General features: G+C 41.4%; 1 protein-coding gene and 1 long non-coding RNA gene across 2 annotated transcripts; one reads left to right on the top strand and one right to left on the bottom strand.

Moving 5' to 3' along the window:
* The first annotated feature begins 4,004 nt into the window (after positions 1-4,004).
* pthlh.L (parathyroid hormone-like hormone L homeolog) lies at positions 4,005-16,410 on the top strand. The gene is made up of 6 exons (XM_018251905.2): positions 4,005-4,032; positions 7,286-7,477; positions 9,777-9,852; positions 12,368-12,481; positions 13,955-14,353; positions 15,839-16,410. Exons 4-6 carry the CDS (start codon positions 12,381-12,383, stop codon positions 15,846-15,848), a joined length of 510 nt encoding a protein of 169 aa, XP_018107394.1. The 5' UTR covers positions 4,005-4,032; positions 7,286-7,477; positions 9,777-9,852; positions 12,368-12,380; the 3' UTR covers positions 15,849-16,410.
* Positions 15,697-22,430, bottom strand: LOC121401405. The gene is made up of 2 exons (XR_005966211.1): positions 22,011-22,430; positions 15,697-15,885 (listed from the first exon to the last, which is right to left on the bottom strand). It is a non-coding gene; the product is annotated as an uncharacterized LOC121401405 (long non-coding RNA).
* Between the last annotated feature and the right edge of the window lie 453 nt (positions 22,431-22,883).

Here is a 22,883-nt window from a genome sequence, read left to right as displayed (position 1 = left end):
TTCCTTTAGAACTCCCCGTCTAATTTAGAATCGTGCATGTGCAGTGAGTATGCACAGGCACATGCTCAGTGATGTCATTGGGGCAGTCCTCCAACAAGCCACACTCACAATTTTCAGTGCCACAAATTCCTCTGTTATCTATTGATGTCTCTGCTTTACACCATGCCTTAAACTTATTTAATATGTTATTAAGGGGATACAGGCCAGGAATATAGCTGACAAAGCAACACTGTTGTAAAAATGTTATGTCCCCTTTAAATAATTTGCATGACATACAGTACACAGTAGGTGGTGGCATTTGAGGGGGGAAGGGTAAGTGCAAACTGTGGAAAGAGTACTTACTTGATTCAAGAATAAAAAGATAAGCTGTATGGATGTGGCTGTTGCACGCACAAACACAAGAGCACAAAAGCAAGCGTCTGCATTGTTGTGGTCACATCTGGCCAGATTGAACAGGAATGAATATCTCACCAGTATATATGGAAACAGCATCCCAGGGAATCCAGCATCACAGGCTGGGAGAAGAGCAACATTCAAAGTAGTGCAGAATCCTGGGACAATACCTGGGACCCCAAAAATGATATTATTAATCTTCAAATTTATAAGGGTCGCAACTTGTATGTTTCAAGGAGATATTTGATTGTCACCCTGGCAAGGTGTGTTTTGTTGAGTCAGCAGGAAGACATTTTGGGTTCTCTGCAGCCTGAAGTGTAAACATCCATTAGAATAGATTAAAAGGGAAGTATTGCCCACTGTTACTGATATCTTCAGTATGCAAAAGCAATAGTCTAAGTGGATATTATTTGTGCTCCCATCACAGGATAAATTACCCTTTATCTAAAGGTTGTTATTTAAAAAAGAAAATGTTTCTTGTAGTGGGACTTACGGTATGCCCTGATTATGCCAGTTATATACATAAGGCTGACTGGCAAGTAATACGAGAATGTTGGTGTGTGTGGACCCAAACTTACAAACACATTAGTGGGGTCCTTAAAGTTAACAGGAGCAGAATAGAAGAGTGCAGAAAACAGAACAGGGTCCTTAAGGGTTGTAGGGGTTATCCTCTTGGATAGTGATTCCCAAATTGTGGGCCTGGAGCAGTGGCTGGGGGGGGGGTGCCAGACCGATGACATTTAATATGAAAATTGAGGAAATGCTTATCTGATCTATCAGCTCAGCTTAAAGGACAGTTCAAGAGAAGTTAGGTTAGATAAAGATTTGGGGAGACATGCAATGCCTGGGGCTGTGCTGTGTGCCACAGCCTTAAGACATTATATAGAGGCAATCTACTTGAATGTATTTTTGTTACATGGGAATGGCAAGAATGCAGAGAGGGCTGGTTTCCGTGATACCTGGCAGCCCTTTCCCAATGGCCACCTAGTGGCAGAATCTGTTAGTGTTTCAATACTGGTTATTGTTTATTTAAATATATACACACAGGTAGGAACAGCTCTAAATAGTATGAACAATAGAATAAAGAAATATCAGTGGAAAATAAGCTGACAACATCCAAGTATACTTTACTATATATAACTTGTGGAACCCTTCTTCAGGAATGTAACTATAGAGTAAGGAACCCCTGCAACTGCTGGGGGGACTCTGAATTTCAACTTTTGTTTTTAGAAAATGTCTGTTCCCAATGTATTTTCCTAAAATGATTTTGCTATAGAGCCCGGTAACTTCTATTTGTGCCGCTGTCCTTATTGTCAGATAAATGTTTTAACTAGGAGTCAGGCAACCAGGGAGCCTCAACCTTAGGCACAAGTTCAGGGTCTCCAGCATCTTACATCCCCCAGGCTTGCCAAGCTTCCCAAGGTTCCAGGGGTCACCCATTTGCCAGCCACCTCATGCCCCCTCTGTATGCCGTGCTGGGGAACACAGCCATAGTGAGGTTCATCTCTGTTCTTGGAAACCAAAGAGTTGTGCCCTGAGATGCCACATGCAAGCCTCCGTAGACATATGTCTTTGCTGCCCACTCATAGTTCCCAGTCCTGACCCAAGTGGTCTGAATGAATGAGCAGGATGGGTTGATGGTGAGCAAGCAGGGTAGCGTGCCTGGTCCAGCTCTGCCTTTGGGCAATGTGCAAAACCCAAGGAGCCCTTGCTGTATTTGATGTAAATGAGCCCCAAAGTGTCTACCTACCTCCTTGCTATTGCCTAGGTGCATAACTTCTGTATGATATTCCTAACCCGAGTTTATAAATACAATAATCTGTCAATGTTACAACATGCACTTTAACATACATGCATACCTGGGAATTTAGAACTTGCCCTGGAGTCTCCAATTTTAGGTGTATTTGAGCAAGAGGATTGTTTTCCCTGGCTAGGGCCCAAAGAGGCCACGCTAACCCAACTGACCCGGCTGCACCACTCCCACACCACACTTGTTTTTACCCAAGCTACGAAGTGTCATTTGCCAGTCTTTATGCAAATCACATTGTTCCATCTTCCTGCACAGACCCACGTGTATAGGATAATCCCAAATGTACAGAGAGCAATTGTTTTCCTTAGGAATCAGCATTACTAAAGGCAGCATTCAGTTTGCATTGTATTATTTAATTGACCTATTTTAGCCAGTGTTGCAAGTATACAAAGTTGCTCTCACCGCCCACAGGTTTCTGCATGTAGTCATTGTTTTATATATATATATATATTTATATATATATATATATATATATATTTGCATGCATACAGGGTAACCAGCTACAAGCCTATATGCATGCTTCATTTGCAATTACAGCCCTATGCTGCTGCCAAGTGCAGCCTACAGAGGGTCAGTGCTGCCATCTGTGTTGCACAAGTAGAAAAAAATGGACTCTTGTTCCTTTAAGCTATTTTTCCTGCAGCCGACAATGGAAAAGGCACAGGTACAAGCACTGGTAAAACAGGCTCTTTATAAGGGTACAAACATAACACATAAGGCAGGTACCAGGAAATCTAGGCATGGGAGGCAGGTTTAGCACTGACTGCAGCCAAGGAAGGCAAAGTTCAGAAAATAAACAAGTGTCTTACAACAGGTATCCAGGAACACACAGGATCAGGGCACTGGTTCAGTAAATGGGTAATGATACCACTAGGCGCAGTGATTCTGCTGCAATGTGCCTTTATTAACAAAACGACATTTTTCGAGCTCAACAGCTCTTTATCAACTTGATAAAGAGCTATTGAGTTTGAAACATGTCGTTTTGCTAATAAAGGCACCTTGCAGCAGAATCACTGCGCCTAGTGGTATCATTACCCATTTACTGAATTTTTGATTACATTGCCCTGGATGGAGGCAAGGGTTCTTGATACCTGAACAATACAAAGAAGGGTAAATATACCGGTGTACATTGACTTTGGATCAGGGCACTGGGAGGTCCCTAGCAATGAGCTGCACCAACTGGATACTGCAGTGCAACTAATTCCAGATTAACAGAACTGTATGCATGGAGTACATTGATAGGTTTTCTACATGGGCTTTCTATATGGAAAAAGCACCAAAGCAAGGGAAATCTTGGGTTCAACGTGCAATGAATGGGGAGTGCAATTGAAGATTTTGAAAGAAGTAGGGTTGCCACCAGGATAAACTTGGACCAAGGAGAAGGAGCAAGGATGTTGAGGACACAACTGAGTAGATTTCTGCCTGATTTTCGGAATGTTACAAGTTTTGAAACAGACATCCCCCTGAAAAAACAGCCTGCCCGGCCAAAACTGCCCTCTGCGCCTTTTGCCTACATTAGATGATAAGTAAGGGCTCCATTAAGCTGGTTCTCTGGTGCTCCTGCCTTGTTTGTACCAGCTGACAAACAAGGTAGGGACATGCCAAGGTATGCCTACCTCCTGCCAATCTTTCATTCAGTGTCTGAGGAACGTTGTGTCCTGTTATCAGCTTGCAGCTCAAGATAAGGTTATGCCTGGAAAATGTGGGTTAGTGATATAATTAACAGTTTCAAGCAAAGGTATAAAGACTGGTGAGGTTAGGGCGTGTGCCATATTGTTAGGGTGGAGTTACTGGAAGTACTTACATCTGAAATTACGAGAAGCAGTTAGGTAAGACTCCTGTGCTATGGTTAGGACAGCATTTAGGGGAGAAGAACTAATGATAATTTAGGTGTGGTTTTTAGTAATCAGTGAAGTGAGGAACAAGGAGAGATGATGAAAATATCAGCAAGGGGGTTAGAGAAAGGGCGGAATGGAATATAAACCTTCCTTAGCAGTGTTGCTCAACCCGTAAAGTTGCTTGACTAGTTCTTGTATTCTTCAGAAGTTTATCAGGGGTTAACGCCTTACTTGAAAGTCAAACTTTTGGCCAGGGCTCACCTTGAAGGTCCAAACTTTGGTCTTTGTTCCCTTTCAATTATGGAATGAGTACAGATAAAGGAGAATATCAATGTATCTGTCATCCCACCATAGGGATAAAAATATCTACATGTTCACCCCAAATCTCACCTTTATTGACCTACAAGCTGGGCTTTTATGTGTTTCTAGGAAAACAAATAGCTATTCTCTCTAATTATCATCGGAACTGGCCTTCAGGTTGAGTATCTCCCACCACTACTTCAAGCCCCGCCAAGGGGATGGCGGTGGCAGCACCAAAGTTTGGGAATAAATAGTTTAAAGAATGGTAGGAACTGTAGCCCAGTAATCATACAGATAGATTCTTCTTAATAGCAATAACCTTAACAGCAACCCTGGACAACTGAATTTATCTGCATTGTTTACACTCTTTTCTTGGTTTCATATAATCATCTCCAAAGTCGGCATTTTATTGATCCATGTATTGGTTTCTGAAGGTTTCTTGCCTGGCTGAAAATTGGCCAGATATCTATAGAGCAGGTTTGGAAATCCATGTACTCCCAAAGTATGAGTCAATCATTGGTTTTGATCATTGACCCCAAGAGAAGAGCTGTTTTTACGCGGATTAAAAGGGCTCAACTCTTGGAGGAGCCACACAGAACACCAACTGTAGGCTATAGCAACACAATAGTGTCACCCAACCTGCAGGCCTTGTAGACAATAAAAAAGTACAGCTTCCAACAAATAAGTGAAAAATTGGAGCAGGCCACTTCATATTGATATCAGTGGAAAGCTAATAGGTCAGCATGTAGAAAATGAAAGCAAAAATCTGTTCCTATGGGCAACTGAACTGGCACTGCATTTTAGTATATCACCTTTATTGAGGATAATGTGGAAGACAAAGTGCCTTTACAGGAGGAAGTATTTTTAGTGATTAGTAGAGGAGGAGTTGGATCATTTAGTGACGAATTTTGAGTTGTATACATAATTATTTAATACATTCCATGAAGGGAAGTAAAGGGAATGTTTAGACTGATCGTAATTTTCTACACAGGCTTGTGGAGAGTAGATGGCAAGAGTATGAGGAAAGTACAGAGAGTTATTTGGTCCTTGAACTCACTCAAGTTGGAAAAGGAGCAAAGCTGATAATGGGGCAAATATTATTGTGAGTGGTGACCAATGGGTTTTTTAAAGGGCACCTATCATGGAAGACTTGTATCCACCACCAGAGGTTAGGGCTAATAAAGCCAGGACTTCAACTGGGGGAACAATAGTATTTTGGCAAGAAAACTTCTTTGGTGAGGGGCACATGTATGTGCATAATGAGTGGGAGATGGTTCCCCCAATCCTACTGGGGCAATCACTCATATATATGTGTGCCCCTCGTGTGCACCTCTGGGGAGGGAAACCATTTTTGCCTTAACTGGAATTGGGGAAGATGCAATCATTTGTCTTACACATTGGAGTGGGAGCTGCCATATTGTTTGCATCTGCAGAGGCATCCTTCATATAAAGACAAATGGCAACAGAGTTCTGTAGAAATGATGAAATAACATTTCTGATGCTGATATTTTATCCATTATTTATAGCACCAATATATTGTACAACATTTCACAGAGATGATACCTCAAATCCCTGCTATTGAGGAGTTTACAATCTAAGATCCTAATCACATTCCAACAGACACTGTTGATTTTATTAGGATCCAGTGAGGGTCATACCAATCAGTATCATGTATTTTGCTCTTTGGAGAACTTTCCTGACTGAATTCAGCAGCTCTGTATTCATGAGATGTGGGTGAGGGGACATGCATTCAGACATGCATTAGGGGGCGCCAGTGGGTACAGGCCACAATATACTTACTGCCGCCATAAGGACTGGACTGCCAAGCAGAGATGCAGAGAGCCAGATCTGGGGTACAATGAGAAGTTGGGGGCAGTCAGTGGCATTTTGTGCAAATTTAGTAAATGAGCACCACTCTTCCTCTGGGTATCCACAAAAACCCGTATGGTAAAGAATGTGTAACACCACTGCAGCTATAGTAACATAGTAAGTAAGGTTGAAAAAAGACACATGTCCATCAAGCTCAACGTTTTAGTTTTTTGGGTTTTTTTAATCTGCCTAACTGCTAGATGAAGCCTCTCCTATTTGCCTCAGAGGGGGAAAAAATTCCTTCCTGACTCCAAAATGACAATCGGACTAGTCCCTGGATCAACTTGTACTATGAGCTATAGGCACGGAAAGAATTATGTCCAGTCCTCAACATTTTTTTTAAAAACACCCTGTCAATTAAACGCAGCTGCTTTGCGTCATAACGACTTCATTTTCATCTCAGCACTGAAAATTCCTGCCTGCGGAGTCAAGGAAACTCAAGCCTGGTGGGGTGACATAGTGGAAAAAATGGTCAGGGGCAGGTGATTTATGTGAGTGGGAAATAAATATTTGCCTGGTGGTCTTATATGGCAAAAATCTCTTTGTTTTACCCTTTCAGCAGCCTTTTATATATCCCTATAGGGCAGAGGTCCTAGATTAAATTTAGGGGGCACCCTGGAGTAGACAGCGAATTAACTCCACATTCATTAATAGGATACTAAAGCATATGGGGCCCATAGGTTAAATGTTCTGCCACAGCTGCTGGTGCTCCTGTCGGAAGGATTTCTCCTAGTACAGGGTTCGGCTGTTTGAAGTAGTGTGGTGGAGTGGTTAGATTATTGGTCTTAAAAATACAAGTTTGTGGTCCAAGCCTACCCTCAGCCACTTAGCCTGTGTCTGACCACCCCTGTGCCACAACGTGCAGAGCTTGGTTCTCTAGAAGCCTTACCTCATTTAACACCCCTATTACCCTGTTAATAAGGTGGGTGTGAAAGTGACAGGTGAGTCCTCCCAGTGTGTGTGTAAGTGTGTGTGAGTGTGTGCAGTGTGCATGTACAGTATAAGGGGCTGGTCACATGTCATGGTATCAATGAACCTACATGTAGTAGGGAATGTAGCTTATGATGTCAGACAGTTTTGTCTTTATTAAGAGCTCAGGCAGAAGGAATCCAGTTCCCCTCACATTGAGCCAAAGGACACATCTCCTTCCTGGAGTCCTGCTCTGCTTCATCACAGGAGCATTGGGATTATTACACACACAGACACACACTCCAGACAGAACTGCAACAGCCCCGGGAGCAGCAGCAACAGGAGCCCAGGACTACAAGTAAGAGCAACTTTTATTGTGCAGCCCATTGTGCTCAGCAATCCACATGCTCACCCCAGGGTGCAGGGACCTCTCCCTACCTGAAAAGGTGCACATTTTGCTTTATTCATTTAATAAGCACCTTTAGCTGGAAACTTGTCTTTTTTCAATACATAAATATAATCAGGTTTAGGTGGGGTTATAATGCACTTTTTAATCCACTTTTTTTCTCTAGACAGCTTTATTATTATTATTATTATTATTATTATTATAATTATTATTATAACAGTTTTGCTAAGTGCTTTCAGAACTCTGATTCAGCTAGAAAGTTTAATAAGGGCTTGTTTTATTATTATTATTGTTATTATTATAGTTTTATAAATATTTTTTCTAATGATCCACAAAAAGGCTCAACAGAAGAAGGAAGAAAAATGTATATTTTATTTATTTAAATTATACATGACTGCACAGGGCGTTGTTTATTCTGTTTATAATGAAGTGGCTTTTATATATGCATGTGTTAATTATGCACATTTTATTTCAAATTAAGATACACAATTAATTTTTTCATTCTAATCCACTATCAGATAGTTTGCATGTATTTATAATCTATATATATATATATATATATATATATATATATATATATATATATATATATATATATATATATATATATATATATACTATTGGAATGTATATTTAGTTAGAACCTTTAAATTATATAAGTAAGGGGTACATAATGCCCATATGTAATGCAAATAGAAACTTTTTTTGGGGGGTGTGTGATCAGTAATACAGTACAGGGAATGTGTCATGTGTTTAATGTGTGTGTTTTAGTCCTTCTGTCAGTCTCTATTATAATGTTTTAACTAATCTGCTGGTAGGTCTTTAAATATATCCCATACCTATATATATAGTCACATGTGCCTATTTATACACACTAATGATAGATCTTGCTGTATTAATACATAAGCTCCGAGCGAGAAAGGCTCATTAGGTGTCATATATGATGGGTGTCCCCGTGTGTATGTGTGATCTGTTAGGGGGTTACAAAAATCCATGGAACACAAGCAAACTTCTGCCGGATTCTGTTGCAAATGTACAGTATAGGGCATCCAAGATATTCCTGTTTTCCAAGTGAAAATAATTTGTTTTACAAGCAGAGATAACTGAAATATTCAGCTTTATTTCCCCCCCCCAGTGTTTCTCAGTATAAAGTTGCACCGCTGAAGGGTCAGAAATTTTATATCCTAATTAATGGGGGGGGATACGTTAACATTGCACATCGGGTGCTTCTACGGCGATACATTTCTGCTAATTGTACACGCTTGTTTATTTGTTCTTCCAAAACTTTTAGCTACTGAATGGAAAAGCCATTTTCTTTGCGCAGTATCATCTGATCTGGCCAGCAGCCTTTTTCAGGGTAAAGGTTGGGAATTAGGGGGGTTTATTTGGAGATCATTTATAATGTAATAGGATAATGTTGCCTCGAGTGAATGAAAAATATCTGAAAGTTTTTCTAAGTGCAATAATCTTTGGTGGTCGGAGGCAATAGTGAGACCCCCTATGCAGGAAGGAATGTCCATAGAGCAACACACTGGCATTCCAGGGGCAGCTTGGGGTGGCAGCAGACAAAGCGGATTAATGGAAGGGAGAGACAGCATAGCATTCTGCCAGGCAGGTGCAGACACCTAGGAAGAGCTGTACCAATATAGGCAGGATAGGACATGGATAGCATTTGAAGGCATCAAGACTCGAGAGATTCCACCGGAGCAGACTGTGGGAATGAAGCTGTCTTTGTTCCCAGTGCTTGTCTGTGGGTGGCACAAGCATGCTGCAAGGGCGCCCCCTGTGGGTACACTTTTAAACTTAGAACAGGCTAGATAGCTTAGATATAATGACCATATACCGAACTATACACAGCATAGACAGTTGGCAGACAGCCCTCTTTAACAAAATACCCCAACTAAACTTAAAATACCCATGATTCCCAGGATGGTGGTGCTTTCATTTGCCTTGAGAAAGAGAGAATTAGGCAACATTTGCTTGTTTTATTAATGGAGAAACCCATATAGATAGAAGAAAATAATAATCACATTTAACCTTCCATTTATTAACATTTCAGTGCTGCGGGGCAACATTTCCCAGTAGCCTCAGTGCTGATTTATCGCAGATTTCTAAAAGAAGCACTTTATTTTGTACCGCATTCTTTACTCTAGAACTGTCAGATTTCACAATATTATGAAAGTTGAACAACTGGGACAATGACACTGACATTTCAAAATCCTTTTTTTTCTTTTAACTCCGTGTCTTCCAGGGTCATCATATTCATTGTTTATAAATACAGAAAGCAGAAATCGCACAGATCAGATTCGCCGGGGAGAATACAGTAGGCAAGTGTCTTTTCCTTTATAAGTCCAAAGACATCTAATTCCCTCTGCTAGACTTCCCCTCCTCCGTGTACTCTTCTGGCTCCAGCGGCTGATTTGGATGGTCTCCTGTGTCGGTGGTTCTAATGGAATTCTGTTTCTGGTTAAAATACTTTTCAGTGTTTGATAGATTTCTAAATTCTCTCTCTGGCTATAATGTGTTATAACTCTGTCTGGGGCGAGACTGATGTTTTCTAAAGTTGGCTCTAATGTGATTGGGTTCAGCCGTTAGTTTTTTTGGTGGCCCTCAAATTTTGATCTTGATTTTCTGGTCTGATTTGATGCCAGTGGATTCAGATAAGACTCTAATTTGATAATGAATTGTTTTTCCCCTTATTATACAAGCATTTATTTGCTTGGTCCCTCGGGTAGCTGTTGACACTACACACCTACGGCAGTGGAGCCATGGCACAGGGGGCTCAGTGTGAAGGCCATTAGGTTGAGAACTAGGGGAGATGGTCATTTGCCTTGCTTAGATACTCTTCAAAGCACTGCTTGAAGGTCAGTTAAGATAAGATTTTGGTTGGGAACATATATGTGGTGCCCTCAATAGTCTTATAACCATAGCTGAATGATTGATACACCACTATTTTCCTATAGCAATAATCATCTCATGAACTAAGGAAGGTCCTGACCAAGCACAGGGCCTTCAAAGTAGGGCTTGAACTGAAAAGGTTTGAAAAGCACTGCACTAGAGTTTAACTGCAGCATGATCAATAGTCTGGTAGGTGATCTATGTCAGTGGTTCCAAAACTGTCCCCCCCCCTCCAAGGGATGGGCTGAGCAGTGTAAATTGGTGGGCCAACCGAATAGCCATATAGAGTAAAATTTAAGGTTCAATGTATATTTAACATGCTGGGTATCCCTGCACCAATGGGGAGTGACTGTGATAACCATGGTTTCACATACTCTATCTGTAACCTTGTTATGAGCTATTTGGGTTCAATCAAAAGTTTAACTGAAAATTGGAACCTGAACCTAAAAAGTCTGAAGACTCTGGTATAGTAGGTGTAGTAGGTATCTCATCATTTGACTTGGGTTGCAATTCAATGTACATTCAGACAATTCAATCCATTTTATGCCATTGGACACAACCTCAATCATTGTGAGCGTAGCCTACACAATTGTTTTGCCCATTGTTTAGTTGCTGGATAACATTATGCCCATTCCCTAATGATACAGGAATTGGTGAACCAGGTTGTGGTATATCTTTAGGCAATCCGATATCCAATTCCCAGACTTTATGTCCTAATATAAAGTAAAGTTGCAATAAAATATAATGAATTTGGGAATGGATACTCCAACGCAGAAACTGTGCTGCTACTTTCTTTATTAACATGACATGTTTCGAGCATGTTTCTCAAGTGTTAATAAAGTAAGTAGCAGCAGCACAGTTTCTGAGTTGGAGTATCCATTCCCAAATTCATTATATGTTATTATGCCCAATCCCTATTGGTCTTTGGTCTCTCCAGCTCTTACCCTCTGAAGGTCCTCCTGACAAAACATACAATGATAATTTCTAGAGCTTGTTCAGAAGAACTTGTAGATGTTAGATAATATTTTATTGGTGGGGTGGACCTCTATAAGGTTGGTTTCAAAAGTAGGCATCCCTTCTTTTTGTATCTATAACTGTTCTTATCTTGTCCTTGTCCATGTTGGCATAAAGATCAACTCTATTTCTTCCCACTTAGGTCCATGTGTATCTGGTAACGAAGAGCTTTGCTCAGACTCTTTCTCTTAGATGATGAATGAGCATTAAGATATTGCTGAACTATAGTCTACAGTTTTCCTAGACCTCGTAGAGGAACTCTACATAAATGGCTGGAGGCTGCTCGGCCCCAATCTAAGACAAAGAGACTCTCAATCACTTTGTCTGCATATGGTCCTTGGGTTCCTCTTGCATTTACTCCGTCCTCTTGTGTTTTCTCTGGCTCTGATGGAGATTACTAAATTCCATTTCTTCTCTTTGAAGTGGTTACAATCTGTTGTTGTAAATTTTATGTGACCCTACATTCAGTGCTATTTTCTCTCTATTAATCTGGTGAGCCCGTGGTCCTGGTGGAGATGTAATTATTCTGTTTCTTTCATTCTGTTTTACTTCTGATAAACCTTGTTTTTTTTTTAGTTCCAAACCTGGGCTAATGGTCCTTGAATTAATGCTGGGTTCTGAATGTGCTTTGTCTATATATGATCCTTAAAGGACAAGGTTAGGCTAGTTCACTGGGGATGGTGCACCTTTTCCATAAAAAGCACTGCCTGGTGGACTTGATTCCTTCTCTCCTAAAGCTCAAGTTAAGATGCCCTAAAGGTGACCCATAAAAAACATAATTGTAGGCATCTTGGCACTGGAAAATGCTCAAAAAAGAATTTTAGTGTTTCTACATAACAAGGGGTGCAGAAAGTCTTATATTCAGCTTTATTTAGACTTTAGCCCCATGGGAAGTTGTGGTTGACGGATCTTTCATTTACTTATCTGCAGGTACCTTCCCAAGATGTTTCGAACACTATTCCCACATTGCAGTTTGGCCATGTTCATCCTTAGCTGTTCGTTGCCAGTCCATGGGAGACCAGCACAGGGGATCAACGGCAGAGTGTAAGAGAGTTGCTCCATCCTCACTAACATATACGTATATGTGTATATATACATATGTGTGCGTTTTGGTTCGCTCAGGTGTGAAGATGAACACCAGATTGTGCATGTGTAACAGCTCCTTGGATATTTGTGCCTACTTCCGTTTGTGTGAGTGCAAGTGAGTGGGGATGGATATGTAAGTACACGTCCTGTGCTTGATACATCTCAAACAGTCAAGCTTGGAGACTTAATATTAGACATAGTTATTTGAAGAATCAAGTTTCCACCCACATAGCAGGATTAATCTGTTTCTTAGGAGACACTTACATTAAATATAGAAGGAAATAAGACGGATGGGGGCAGAAGGTACAAGGCAGGAATCAAGTGCTCACACGCAGCCCATGCGGGAGACATGTAATTATATCTGCACGGGAGAGAGCGTCTCGCTGACTTTACGTGTATGTTGTGTCCTGGGGCCAACTGAATCGTGGGCTTAAAGGGACACAATCATTCAATAATCAAGGAATGTTTTTTGCATGATTTAGCTCAGTGTAACCCCAGAAAAATTGGATTTATATGCGGGTGAATATAAGATGCTGACTCTGCCCCTCCAGACTGAGTTGGCAGCTTAATGGCCTGCCATGGAGTCTGTGCACTAACGCCTACGGCACCAAAGCAGTCACAATTTACATTCTTTGGCAGTCAAGCGGTTAATGAGTGCTGACAGCGCTGGTTCAAACACAGCAAATGGACCCAACATGTCGACTAATTAGGCGCCCACTTGAAGTCGGCAGTCGGACACAGCAAGTGCACTGCATGCCCATATTAATCCCATGCAACACATTCAGCACCCAGACCTTTAACACCCACTGAATGCTAATTTCTGAGCAGGCATAACCTTGAAGCCAGGGAGATTTATTGTGTCTGCTCCGTTAGCATTAAGACATTGCAGCTAAATTCTTTGGGATAGGCTCGTGCCCTGGGGAGACGTTTTACTCATGAGTGGGTTTTACAAATGACACACCACGTCCCATGCTGTGCTGCTATTCCAGTATGCAGCTCCTCCCTTGGCTTATGTGGCCTCCAGCCAGACCTGTATTTATTAAACTGTATCAACCAGGCATGGCAAACTTGCAACCCTCCAGCTGTTAGGAACAATGACTTCCAGCATCCCCTGCCAGACATCAGCAGAGGAGTTTGTAGCTTTGGGACAGAAAGTCAAAGTTGCCTGTACCTGTGACTTATTAGTTATAGAAAGCTTGTTGCTTCCATCTTCTCCCATGATCCTCCCTGCAGGTTTATTATATAGGGGGTCCCTGACAAAGGCAGGGGTTCCCATCCATTCCTATTAGGGATGTTCAACCAGCAAACTTCCAACTGAGAAAAAATATTATAAAATGTCTTAATGATATGATCCCTCCCAAGTGGCCCCTGTAATGCTGGGGTGCTCCTTTCTGCCCCACTCTAATAACAGCCCTGTTAATTTCCCCACAGACGGAGGGCAGTATCGGAGCACCAGTATCTCCATGATAAAGGCCGGGCAATCCAAGAGCTGCGGCGCAGGATATTCCTCCAGAACCTAATGGGCAGAGTGAACACGGCGGGACTGCAAGCGACTCCGGACGAGGCCTTACTCCCTGCCACCAGTGTGAAGAACTACAACACCCTACGTGTGGTGGGAGAAGAAGAGGGCGTCACAACACATCTGACTCAGGAGACACAAAAATCACTGAGCTACAAGGAGCCCTCACTGAAAATCCATGGCAAGAAGAAAAAAGGGAAGCCTGGAAAGCGCAAAGACCAGGATAAGAGGAAGAGACAGGAACGTTCTGCGCTAGAGAGTCTGCAAGACCCGCCGGGATCAGCTTTTTGGTTGGAAGAGTTAGATTACAGGTCAGTAGTTTTCAGACACCCAATAAATAACCTAACCATGTTCTTGGACTGTTGTAGCTGGGGGTGGTTTGTTTCTTAGTCCTATCTACAATAATTGAACTATCCTTGGGCAGGCCTTGGTGTAGAATTTGCAACTGGGCCCCGTTCTAAGGTCACCAATTGTTTTCTTTCCTTCTGAGCCTCCAGTGGGCCCTAAGGGGGTGCACACCTAATAGTTACACCACATCCTAGCTAGTAGGGTTGCCACCTATCTGGATTTCACCCGTACAGGCCGGTTTTGTAAGGGCTGCCTACCCCTAGTTTAGGCCCTGGCTGCCAGTTCAATTTTGAACCGGACAGCCTGGTTTTTGGAAGTGGCTATTCAGATGAAATCCAGACAGGCCATTTTAAAATTGTTAGACCCCTCCCAATAACTCTTATGTCTAGTCCAAACACTGCACCAATTTCTTCCTTAATTTTCATTTTCTCCCTTAGGGTTAGTGGTACGTGGCCCACAGTGCTCTGGGATTTTATCCAAAGTGTGACCGGATTTTTTATGTCCAGCCTACAAACAATGTATTCCTATCTCTTTAAATGCATTAGGGAAATATTTCCAAAACATGGGAAGAGAGTAAAATAAGATCTTTTTCTGTAACAATGCTTATACCTTAGCGCCACCTGCTGGCAGATGAAAGATCGTAGAATATTCATAAATACACACAAATACATATTGCCATATTAAATACACTTATTTACTAAGGTTTGAATTATTTTTTTTTTGTCAAAACTCACAAATCCAAACTTAAAACCACCAACTCGAATTTGAATTTGAATGTGAGATTTATTGCATCTAGACCTAAATAATTCTAATTTGACTATTCTTCACCTATTCTTCACCTTAATAGTCAATAGCAGAGGTCCCTTGAACCATTTGAAGATGTTAATAGTAGTGACGAGACAAATTTATGCCAAGTTTTGCTTCAAAAATGACGTCCCATAGACTCCAATAGGAGAAAAAATGTTGACACTCAAAAGTCAAGTTTTTTTTTCTGAAAAAAAAAACACAATCCGATTCAAGATTTCGGGACTATTTGATCGAATTTTAGATGATAGAAATTCAAATTGTGAATAAAATTTCATTTATTAGACTTAAAAAAAATTCACATTACTCTAAAATTCAACCTTTGATAAATAACCCCCTAAATATGAAAATCCAAAAATTCATTTTTTGACAGTTAATGCAGATCAAAAGATCATCATTTTTTGCAAAAGAGAAACACATTGCCATTCTTGGGCATGGCAAAATTGTTTTTCTCCCCCCCCCCAAAAAAAGTAAATTCAATTGCCATTCAAATTTACAAATCTCATTTTTAAATATTTTATTTCAACCTGTTTTTAAAAGCCACAAGGGAAAAATTTTTGAAATTATAAAATGTGCAGGTTTTGCTTACTGCCTCCGTGGATTCGGTGAAACTGACGCCTTTTCTTCTCGTTCTCTCTGAGCAGGATGCAGTGAACATTTGACTGGAGAATACTTGTATTTTGGAGAAAATCTGAAAGAAAAAAAAAAGACGTGCGTCAGAGAATATTCTGGAGCCGTACATATGAGCTGTATTTATTATCATCCACGTGCGCTGACCCTTCCTGCCATTTGTAAAACTGCACAGTCGCATTTCAGCGGCACAACCCCTCCCTCCCCCGTCTCTTATTTATTGGTTGAATTATGTATTTATTGTTTGACCCTTGTGCTGCTGCCCTCCTTTTTATAAACGTTGCACTTTACGTTCAGAAACTCGCAGAAAATCCTTGATTTTTTTTTCTATTTTTTGATATTGAAACTGATATAACATTTTGTGCATGTATAAAAATGTGGTATAATTTGTACAGAATTGTGTAATAAATCCAGTGTAAAAACCAAAAAAAAAAAAATGAAACATTATCCCGTTTGATTTCGGACGCCCAGTGACATTCCAGTAGCCCGATATGACTTCTAGTCAGCTTTGCCATATCTGAGATTGAAACATCTGGATACAGTGGCCTCTGTCCTATAAATAAAGTTCTTTGTTGTCGGGCCCCTATGTTGCTTTGTTTTGGTTTTTTTTTTGTTCTAATTTACCTTGAAATAAAGCTACATCCCCAGGACTGTGTTCCTCCTATGCCACAGTTTCATTTTTATTTAAAGGGGTAGTTCACCTTTACATGAACTTTTAGGGGGTATTTACTAAAACTTGAATTTACTCATTTTTTTTACTAAAACAACCTAACTCCCATTTGCAAATTTAACTCATTTATCAATAATTGACACTCCACTCCGACTTTATTGGACAAAACCAGCTCAGATCATGATGTCAAGAAACATCTTCAGGGACATCAGCTATTGACTTCAACAAGATTTCGACAGGTTTGAGATGGAGTATTTACGGATTCGGGTTTTTAGCAGCTTTAGGTTTTAATAAATCTCTAAAAATGCAAGGTTTTTTTTTTTGTTTTCCCCAATTTGAGGTTTAATAAACAGGCCCCTAAGTGTGTTAAAGAATGATTATTTCTAAGCAACTTTTCAATTGGTGTTTATTTTTTTTTATAGTTTTTGAATTCTTTGCCGTTTTCTTCTGACTCTTTCCAGCTTTCAAATGGAGGTCACCGACCCCATCGAAAAAACAAATGTTCTGTAAGGCTACAAATGTATTGTCATTGCTACTTTTTATTACTTATCTTTCTATTCAGGCCTCTCCTATTCATATTCCAGTCACTTATTCAAATCAGTGCATGGTTGTAATTTGGACCCTAGCAACCAGATTGGTGAAATTGCAAACTGGAGAGCTACTGAATAAAAAGCCAAATAACTCAAAAACTACAAATAATCAAAAATGAAACCCAATTGCCAATTGACTCAGAATCTCATTCTTTACATTATACTAACAGTTAATTTAAAGGTGAACAACCCCTTTAAGACACATCCTACTATATGAGTGGCCTGTCCCTAGTCTGAGCTACAAGCAGGGCAGCTTCTGGGGCAAGTCAGCCAAAGCAGTAGTGAAATATAATAAAGGTGTCAATTTGTTAGGCACACCATCCCCTTTTTACCTCAGGTCAGAACGCCTCTTTTTAAAAAAATAAAACAAAAACCTACAATTGCCCCTCCATTAGCTTAAATGTAGGACAGAGTAGGACAGGCAAATATTATTACACATACAGGGAGCATAGGGAAGGCAGAACAGAGCAGAGCAGGAGACAGTTTCCACAGATCAAGACCACTCTAAGATTTACTACATACAGTGACACAGTGCTGGTGCCCCATTAGCATTTTATATAAAGCATACCTCCCAACATTTTGTAAATAAAAAGAGGGACAAAAAAGTTGCCACGCGTAGCGTGGGGGAATTTTTTTGACTGTGCCCATTTTCGTGGCCCCCCAAATGAAGGTGAATTGCCCTTTAAACTGCGAGTCTAACTTTTCCCAAGGGACCTGTTATCCTATATTGTTACAGTTACTTATTTGCTTATCCAGATACATTTGAATTGTTAAGAATGTATCTTATCTTCTGTTGGGGCTGTCTGTGCTCTCTGCCAATTAAGTTAGACACTGTTTCTTTTTCCGGCTGTTCAGTGCAGAGAAAAACAGGACTTTCCAGTACAAAAGAGGGACTGAAGGTTGAGCTGTCAAAAGAGGGACTGTCCCTCTAAAAACTGGACAGTTAGGGTAGGTATGTATAAAGTGTGAACAGGTGAACAATGTGGGCAGTTTCAGTCTGAGTCTCAGGTGTGAACAGAACAGGGCTTTAGGGGTGTGAACAATAGATGTGTCACAAGTTTAACAATGCAGGGGGAACACACGTGTGAAAAATACAGGGGATTAGTCTGAATTTGAGGTTTAAACAATGCAGGGGCCAGTTAATCTCTGTAGTGATACCTTTCAAAATTTACACATGGTAAGCAGACACAGCAGTCAGACTTTGATGTGGGGGGCCACACAAGGGGGGGGGCACCAGTTAGACAGCTCTGAAAAACACAATAAATTAGGTATGGTTTCACCAGTACATAATATTACATAACTCCCCCCCCCCCCGTATCCATATCAATTGTCATGGAAAATTCCAAAAGTCACGGGTGCCAGCCTGGTATTTATGGGCCGTGCGAATAGACACAAAAATGCTCAGGAGAAAAATAAATGTTTGTGGACAAGGGCAGAGAGTTCTATCCCTGGCAGAAGAAAAGCAGGTCCTGGGAAATGCCAGGGGCTCGGCGCTCATCGAGGAAACGTCTGTAAGATAAACAGTTGCTCGTGCTTGGCGGTGCCCACGTGCCAACCTAAGGGTTCCACATGACTCACACGGTCGAAGGCACAACGTATCCCCCAACTATGTAACAATGCAGTACCACCAACAACAGAGAAGATGAAATTGCTATCATTAGTATTCCTTATTTCCCCCATTATAAGAAGGTACTGGCAGTGGAATATGGGTCAATACCTGTGACCACTAGATGCACGGGCACAGGATTAAATGCTTTGTTCCCTCCCTCAAGTAGAGGACACTTTTGTCCCTTTAGATGGGCAGGTAATGTAAGTACAGGTATGGGATCCGTTATGGGGAAACCCGTTATCCAGAAAGCTCTGTATTACCAAAAGGCCGTCTCCCATAGACCCCATTTTATACAAATAATCAAAATTTTTAAAAATTATTTCCTTTTTCTCTGTAATAATAAAACAGTACCTTGTACTTATTTCCAAATAAGATATAATTAAGCCTTATTGGAAGCAAACCCAGCCTATTGGATTTATTTAATGTTAACCAGATTTTCTAATAGACAATGTATAAAGATCCAAATTATGGAAAGATCCATTACCCGGAAAACCCCAGGACCTGAGCATGCTGGATAACAGGTCCTATATCTGTATATACTATCAGATTGTCTCTTACTTGTAAGAATCAGAGGCATATCTTGCCTTCATAGTTACATAGTTAAATCGGGTTGAAAAAAGACAAAGTCCATCAAGTTCAACTCCTCCAAATGAAAACCCAGCATCCATACACACACCCCTCCCTACTTTCACATAAATTATATTTACCCATATCTATACTAACTATTGAATTTAGTATCAAAAATAGGGATGCACCGAATCCAGGATTCGGTTCGGGATTCGGTTCGGGATTCGACCTTTTTCAGCAGGATTCGGCCGAATCCTTCTGCCCAGCCAAACCCGAATCCTAATTTGCATATGCAAATTAGGGGCGGGAGGGAAATTGCATGACTTTTTGTCAGAAAACAAGGAAGTAAAAAATGTTTTCCCCTTACCACCCCTAATTTGCATATGCAAATTAGGGTTCGGGTTCGGTATTCGGCCGAATCTTTCACGAAGGATTCGGGGGTTCGGCCGAATCCAAAAAAGTGGATTCGGTGCATCCCTAATCAAAAATAGGGTTGCCATCTGACCGGTATTTTACCATCCTGGCCGGTAAAAATTATGCTTGATGCCAATGTTATTAATAGGGAAAAACAGCAAGAATATAGGAAGGCCAGTATTTTTTTCCAGAAAAGGTTGCAACCCTAATCACAATAGCATTTGATTTTATGTCTATCCAATAAATCATCCAAGCCATTCTTAAAGGCATTAACAGAATCAGCCATCACAACATCACCCTGCAGTGCATTCCACAACCTCACTGTCCTCACTGTGAAGAACCCCCTACGTTGCTTCAAATGAAATTGCTTTTCTTCTAGTCTGAAGGGGTGGCCTCTGGTACGGTGATCCACTTTATGGGTAAAAAGGTCCCCTGCTATTTGTCTATAATGTCCTCTAATGTACTTGTAAAGTGTAATCATGTCCCCTCGCAAGTGCCTTTTTTCCAGAGAAAACAACCCCAACCTTGACAGTCTACCTCATAATTTAAGTCTTCTATCCCTCTAACCAGTTTAGTTGCATGTCTCTGCACTCTCTCCAGCGTATTTATATCCCTCTTAAGGACTGGAGTCCAAAACTGCACTGCATACTCCAGATGAGGCCAGCAACATAACTAGAAGGGGGCGGGGGGACATGATTACACTTTACAAGTAGATTAGAGGACATTATAGACAAATAGCAGGGGACCTTTTTACCCATAAATTGGATCACCGTACCAGAGGCCACCCCTTTTGAATAGAAGAAAAGAACTTTCATTTGAAGCAACGTAGGGGGTTCTTCACAGTCAGGACAGTGAGGTTATGGAATGTCGCGTCATGTTGTGATGGCTGATTCAGTTAATGCCTTTAAGAATGGCTTGGATGACATAATATCAAAGGCTATTGTGATACTAAGCTCTATAGTTAGTATAGGTATGGGTATATATAATTTATATGAAAGTAGGGAGGGGTGTGTGTATGGATGCTGGGTTTTTTATTTGGATGGGGTGGAACTTGATGGACTGTCTGTTTTCAACCCAATTTAACTATGTATGGGGTCAGTGACCCCCATGTGAAAGAGGAAAAGGGTCAGAAGAAGAAGACGACAAATAATTCAAAAACTATAAAAAAAATATGAAGGCTGATTGAAAAGTTGCTTAGAAATAGCCATTCTACACCACTGCTGAGAGCTGAGTTGATAAACATCAGAGATAGAGTCTTAAAGCGGCACCACTAGATACTACTTCTGGATGCTGTACATACAACCAGACCCTTGTTCTTTGCTCATGGGATTGTTGCTGGTGGAGTTATAAAATTAAACTGGTAGCTACACAGACTTATACCTACCCTCCCGTTAACCTTAATAGGAACCAGTCCCTGGTTAAATGAACCTACCCTATAATTTATTGAAGTATAGAATGTGGTGCATCTTGGCCACGCCTGCAAACTCCCAGCTTCACCCCATTTTTCTGTGTTTCCTGCTGATGACGATGCATTTACGGGTAACTTATATTTTCAGCCACTTTGCCCCCCCCCTTTTTGCATGACATCCCATGGCAGCACAAAATATAGTGGAGCAGTCAAAGTGCCAGCAAAAAAGAGATAGTCCAGACGGACTAGGGGTAGATCTAGAACCCCTGATATAATCAAACATATCTAGTACCATTTGCATAATCACCTGCACCTTTTGGCAATACCAAACGATCAGATCTAGAACACATAACATATGCAACATATACATCTAGAACCATACCCCAAATCAGATAGCAGCTCTAGAACCATGTACACAATCAAATAACCAGATCCAGAACATTGAGCTCAATCAAGTACACATATTTAGAACCCTGGGCACAATCAGGCACATAGATCTAGAACCCTGGGCACCTAAGGGCATCAAGCATCCCTTATACATACAAGGACACAGGACACTGGGAAAATACAGAACAGTCCAATATTCCTAACAACCCCAAATCACAATGAAGGGCTTTCTGAGTCAATAGAAATAGCTCTAGAAAAAAAACAAAACCCTCCAATGAGGAATGGCTGCCCAAGCAGAATGGACCGGTAATGGCCCAGTCAGCTAAGCGCACTGCACTGCACTCACAGCTATACAACAAAGCCCACAGTTACAGAGCCCATCATTCAGCGCATTGTGTCAGCAGCACTCCAGCCCCATTGGCTGCTTCTATTGTCCCTCAGGCTGCCCCGGCCCCCTTTTCCTTCTTCCCCTTGCCCAGTCTCCCCATTTCCCAACGACACAGCGAGAGAGAACGCCAGTCACTTCCCCAAACAAACTGACCATCCGGCATCCAGCAATTTCACTTCCGGATAGCTCCAGCCGCTTGAAAAAAATGCGGTCTTCTCTATATTGGCTCCACCTCCTGAGCGGAAGGGACCGCCCCTCAAACACACAAGAACAAACAAGCCTCCTACAATGACACGCCCCTCACATACACGCGAAAGACCCTCCCCTTCTGCCAGATACACCTCCTTCCTACAGAGGACACGCTGCAGAACGCACACCTTCATGGACACGCCCTCCTCTGCCTATAGGCTTCTTCTCTCCTTCATAGAAAAAAGCCTTCTATGTGCATCGGTTCTGCTGAGATCCCATCTCGTTGCGCCGGACACATCCCCAGTGGCGCCGTAGTTAAAAATCACTGGGCCCCTACAACAGTTTTTTTCGGGACGGACCTCCGCACGGACCTCCCGCCCACCCGCCGGCCCACCCGGCCATCCGTGGACCCGCCGGGACCTGCCCACCCTGGCCCCAAGGTCCTCCTCAGATCCCGCCCACTCCACATCACAGTTAAAAGACCACACAGACATCAGCGCTAAAAAAGTTATAAAAAGCTATTGGGGACCAGGAGCCCCCTATAAGTTAAAAAAAAATATTGGCTCCAGGGCCCCCCCCATAAAAGTTTTTTTAAAAAGCATTGGTGCCAGGGCCCTCCTTACTTAACTTAAAAAAAATTGGGGCCCTAAAGAATATTTTTTAAAAAAACATTGGTGCCAGGGCCCCCTTTACAAGTTAAAAAAAAAATTGGAGCCCCAAAGAATATTTTTTTAAAAAACATTGGTGGCAAGGGCCTATAGAGTATTAAAATAATACATTGGTGGCCACGGGATTAAAAAAAACACACTTTGATATTCAGAGGAATTGATCTTGTGG

This window comes from Xenopus laevis, chromosome 3L (assembly GCF_017654675.1).
Source record: "Xenopus laevis strain J_2021 chromosome 3L, Xenopus_laevis_v10.1, whole genome shotgun sequence".
In the NCBI taxonomy this organism is placed as follows: domain Eukaryota; kingdom Metazoa; phylum Chordata; class Amphibia; order Anura; family Pipidae; genus Xenopus; species Xenopus laevis.
The sequence above is the reverse complement of the archived record's forward strand: the minus strand, read 5'-3'. Positions and strand labels throughout refer to the sequence as shown.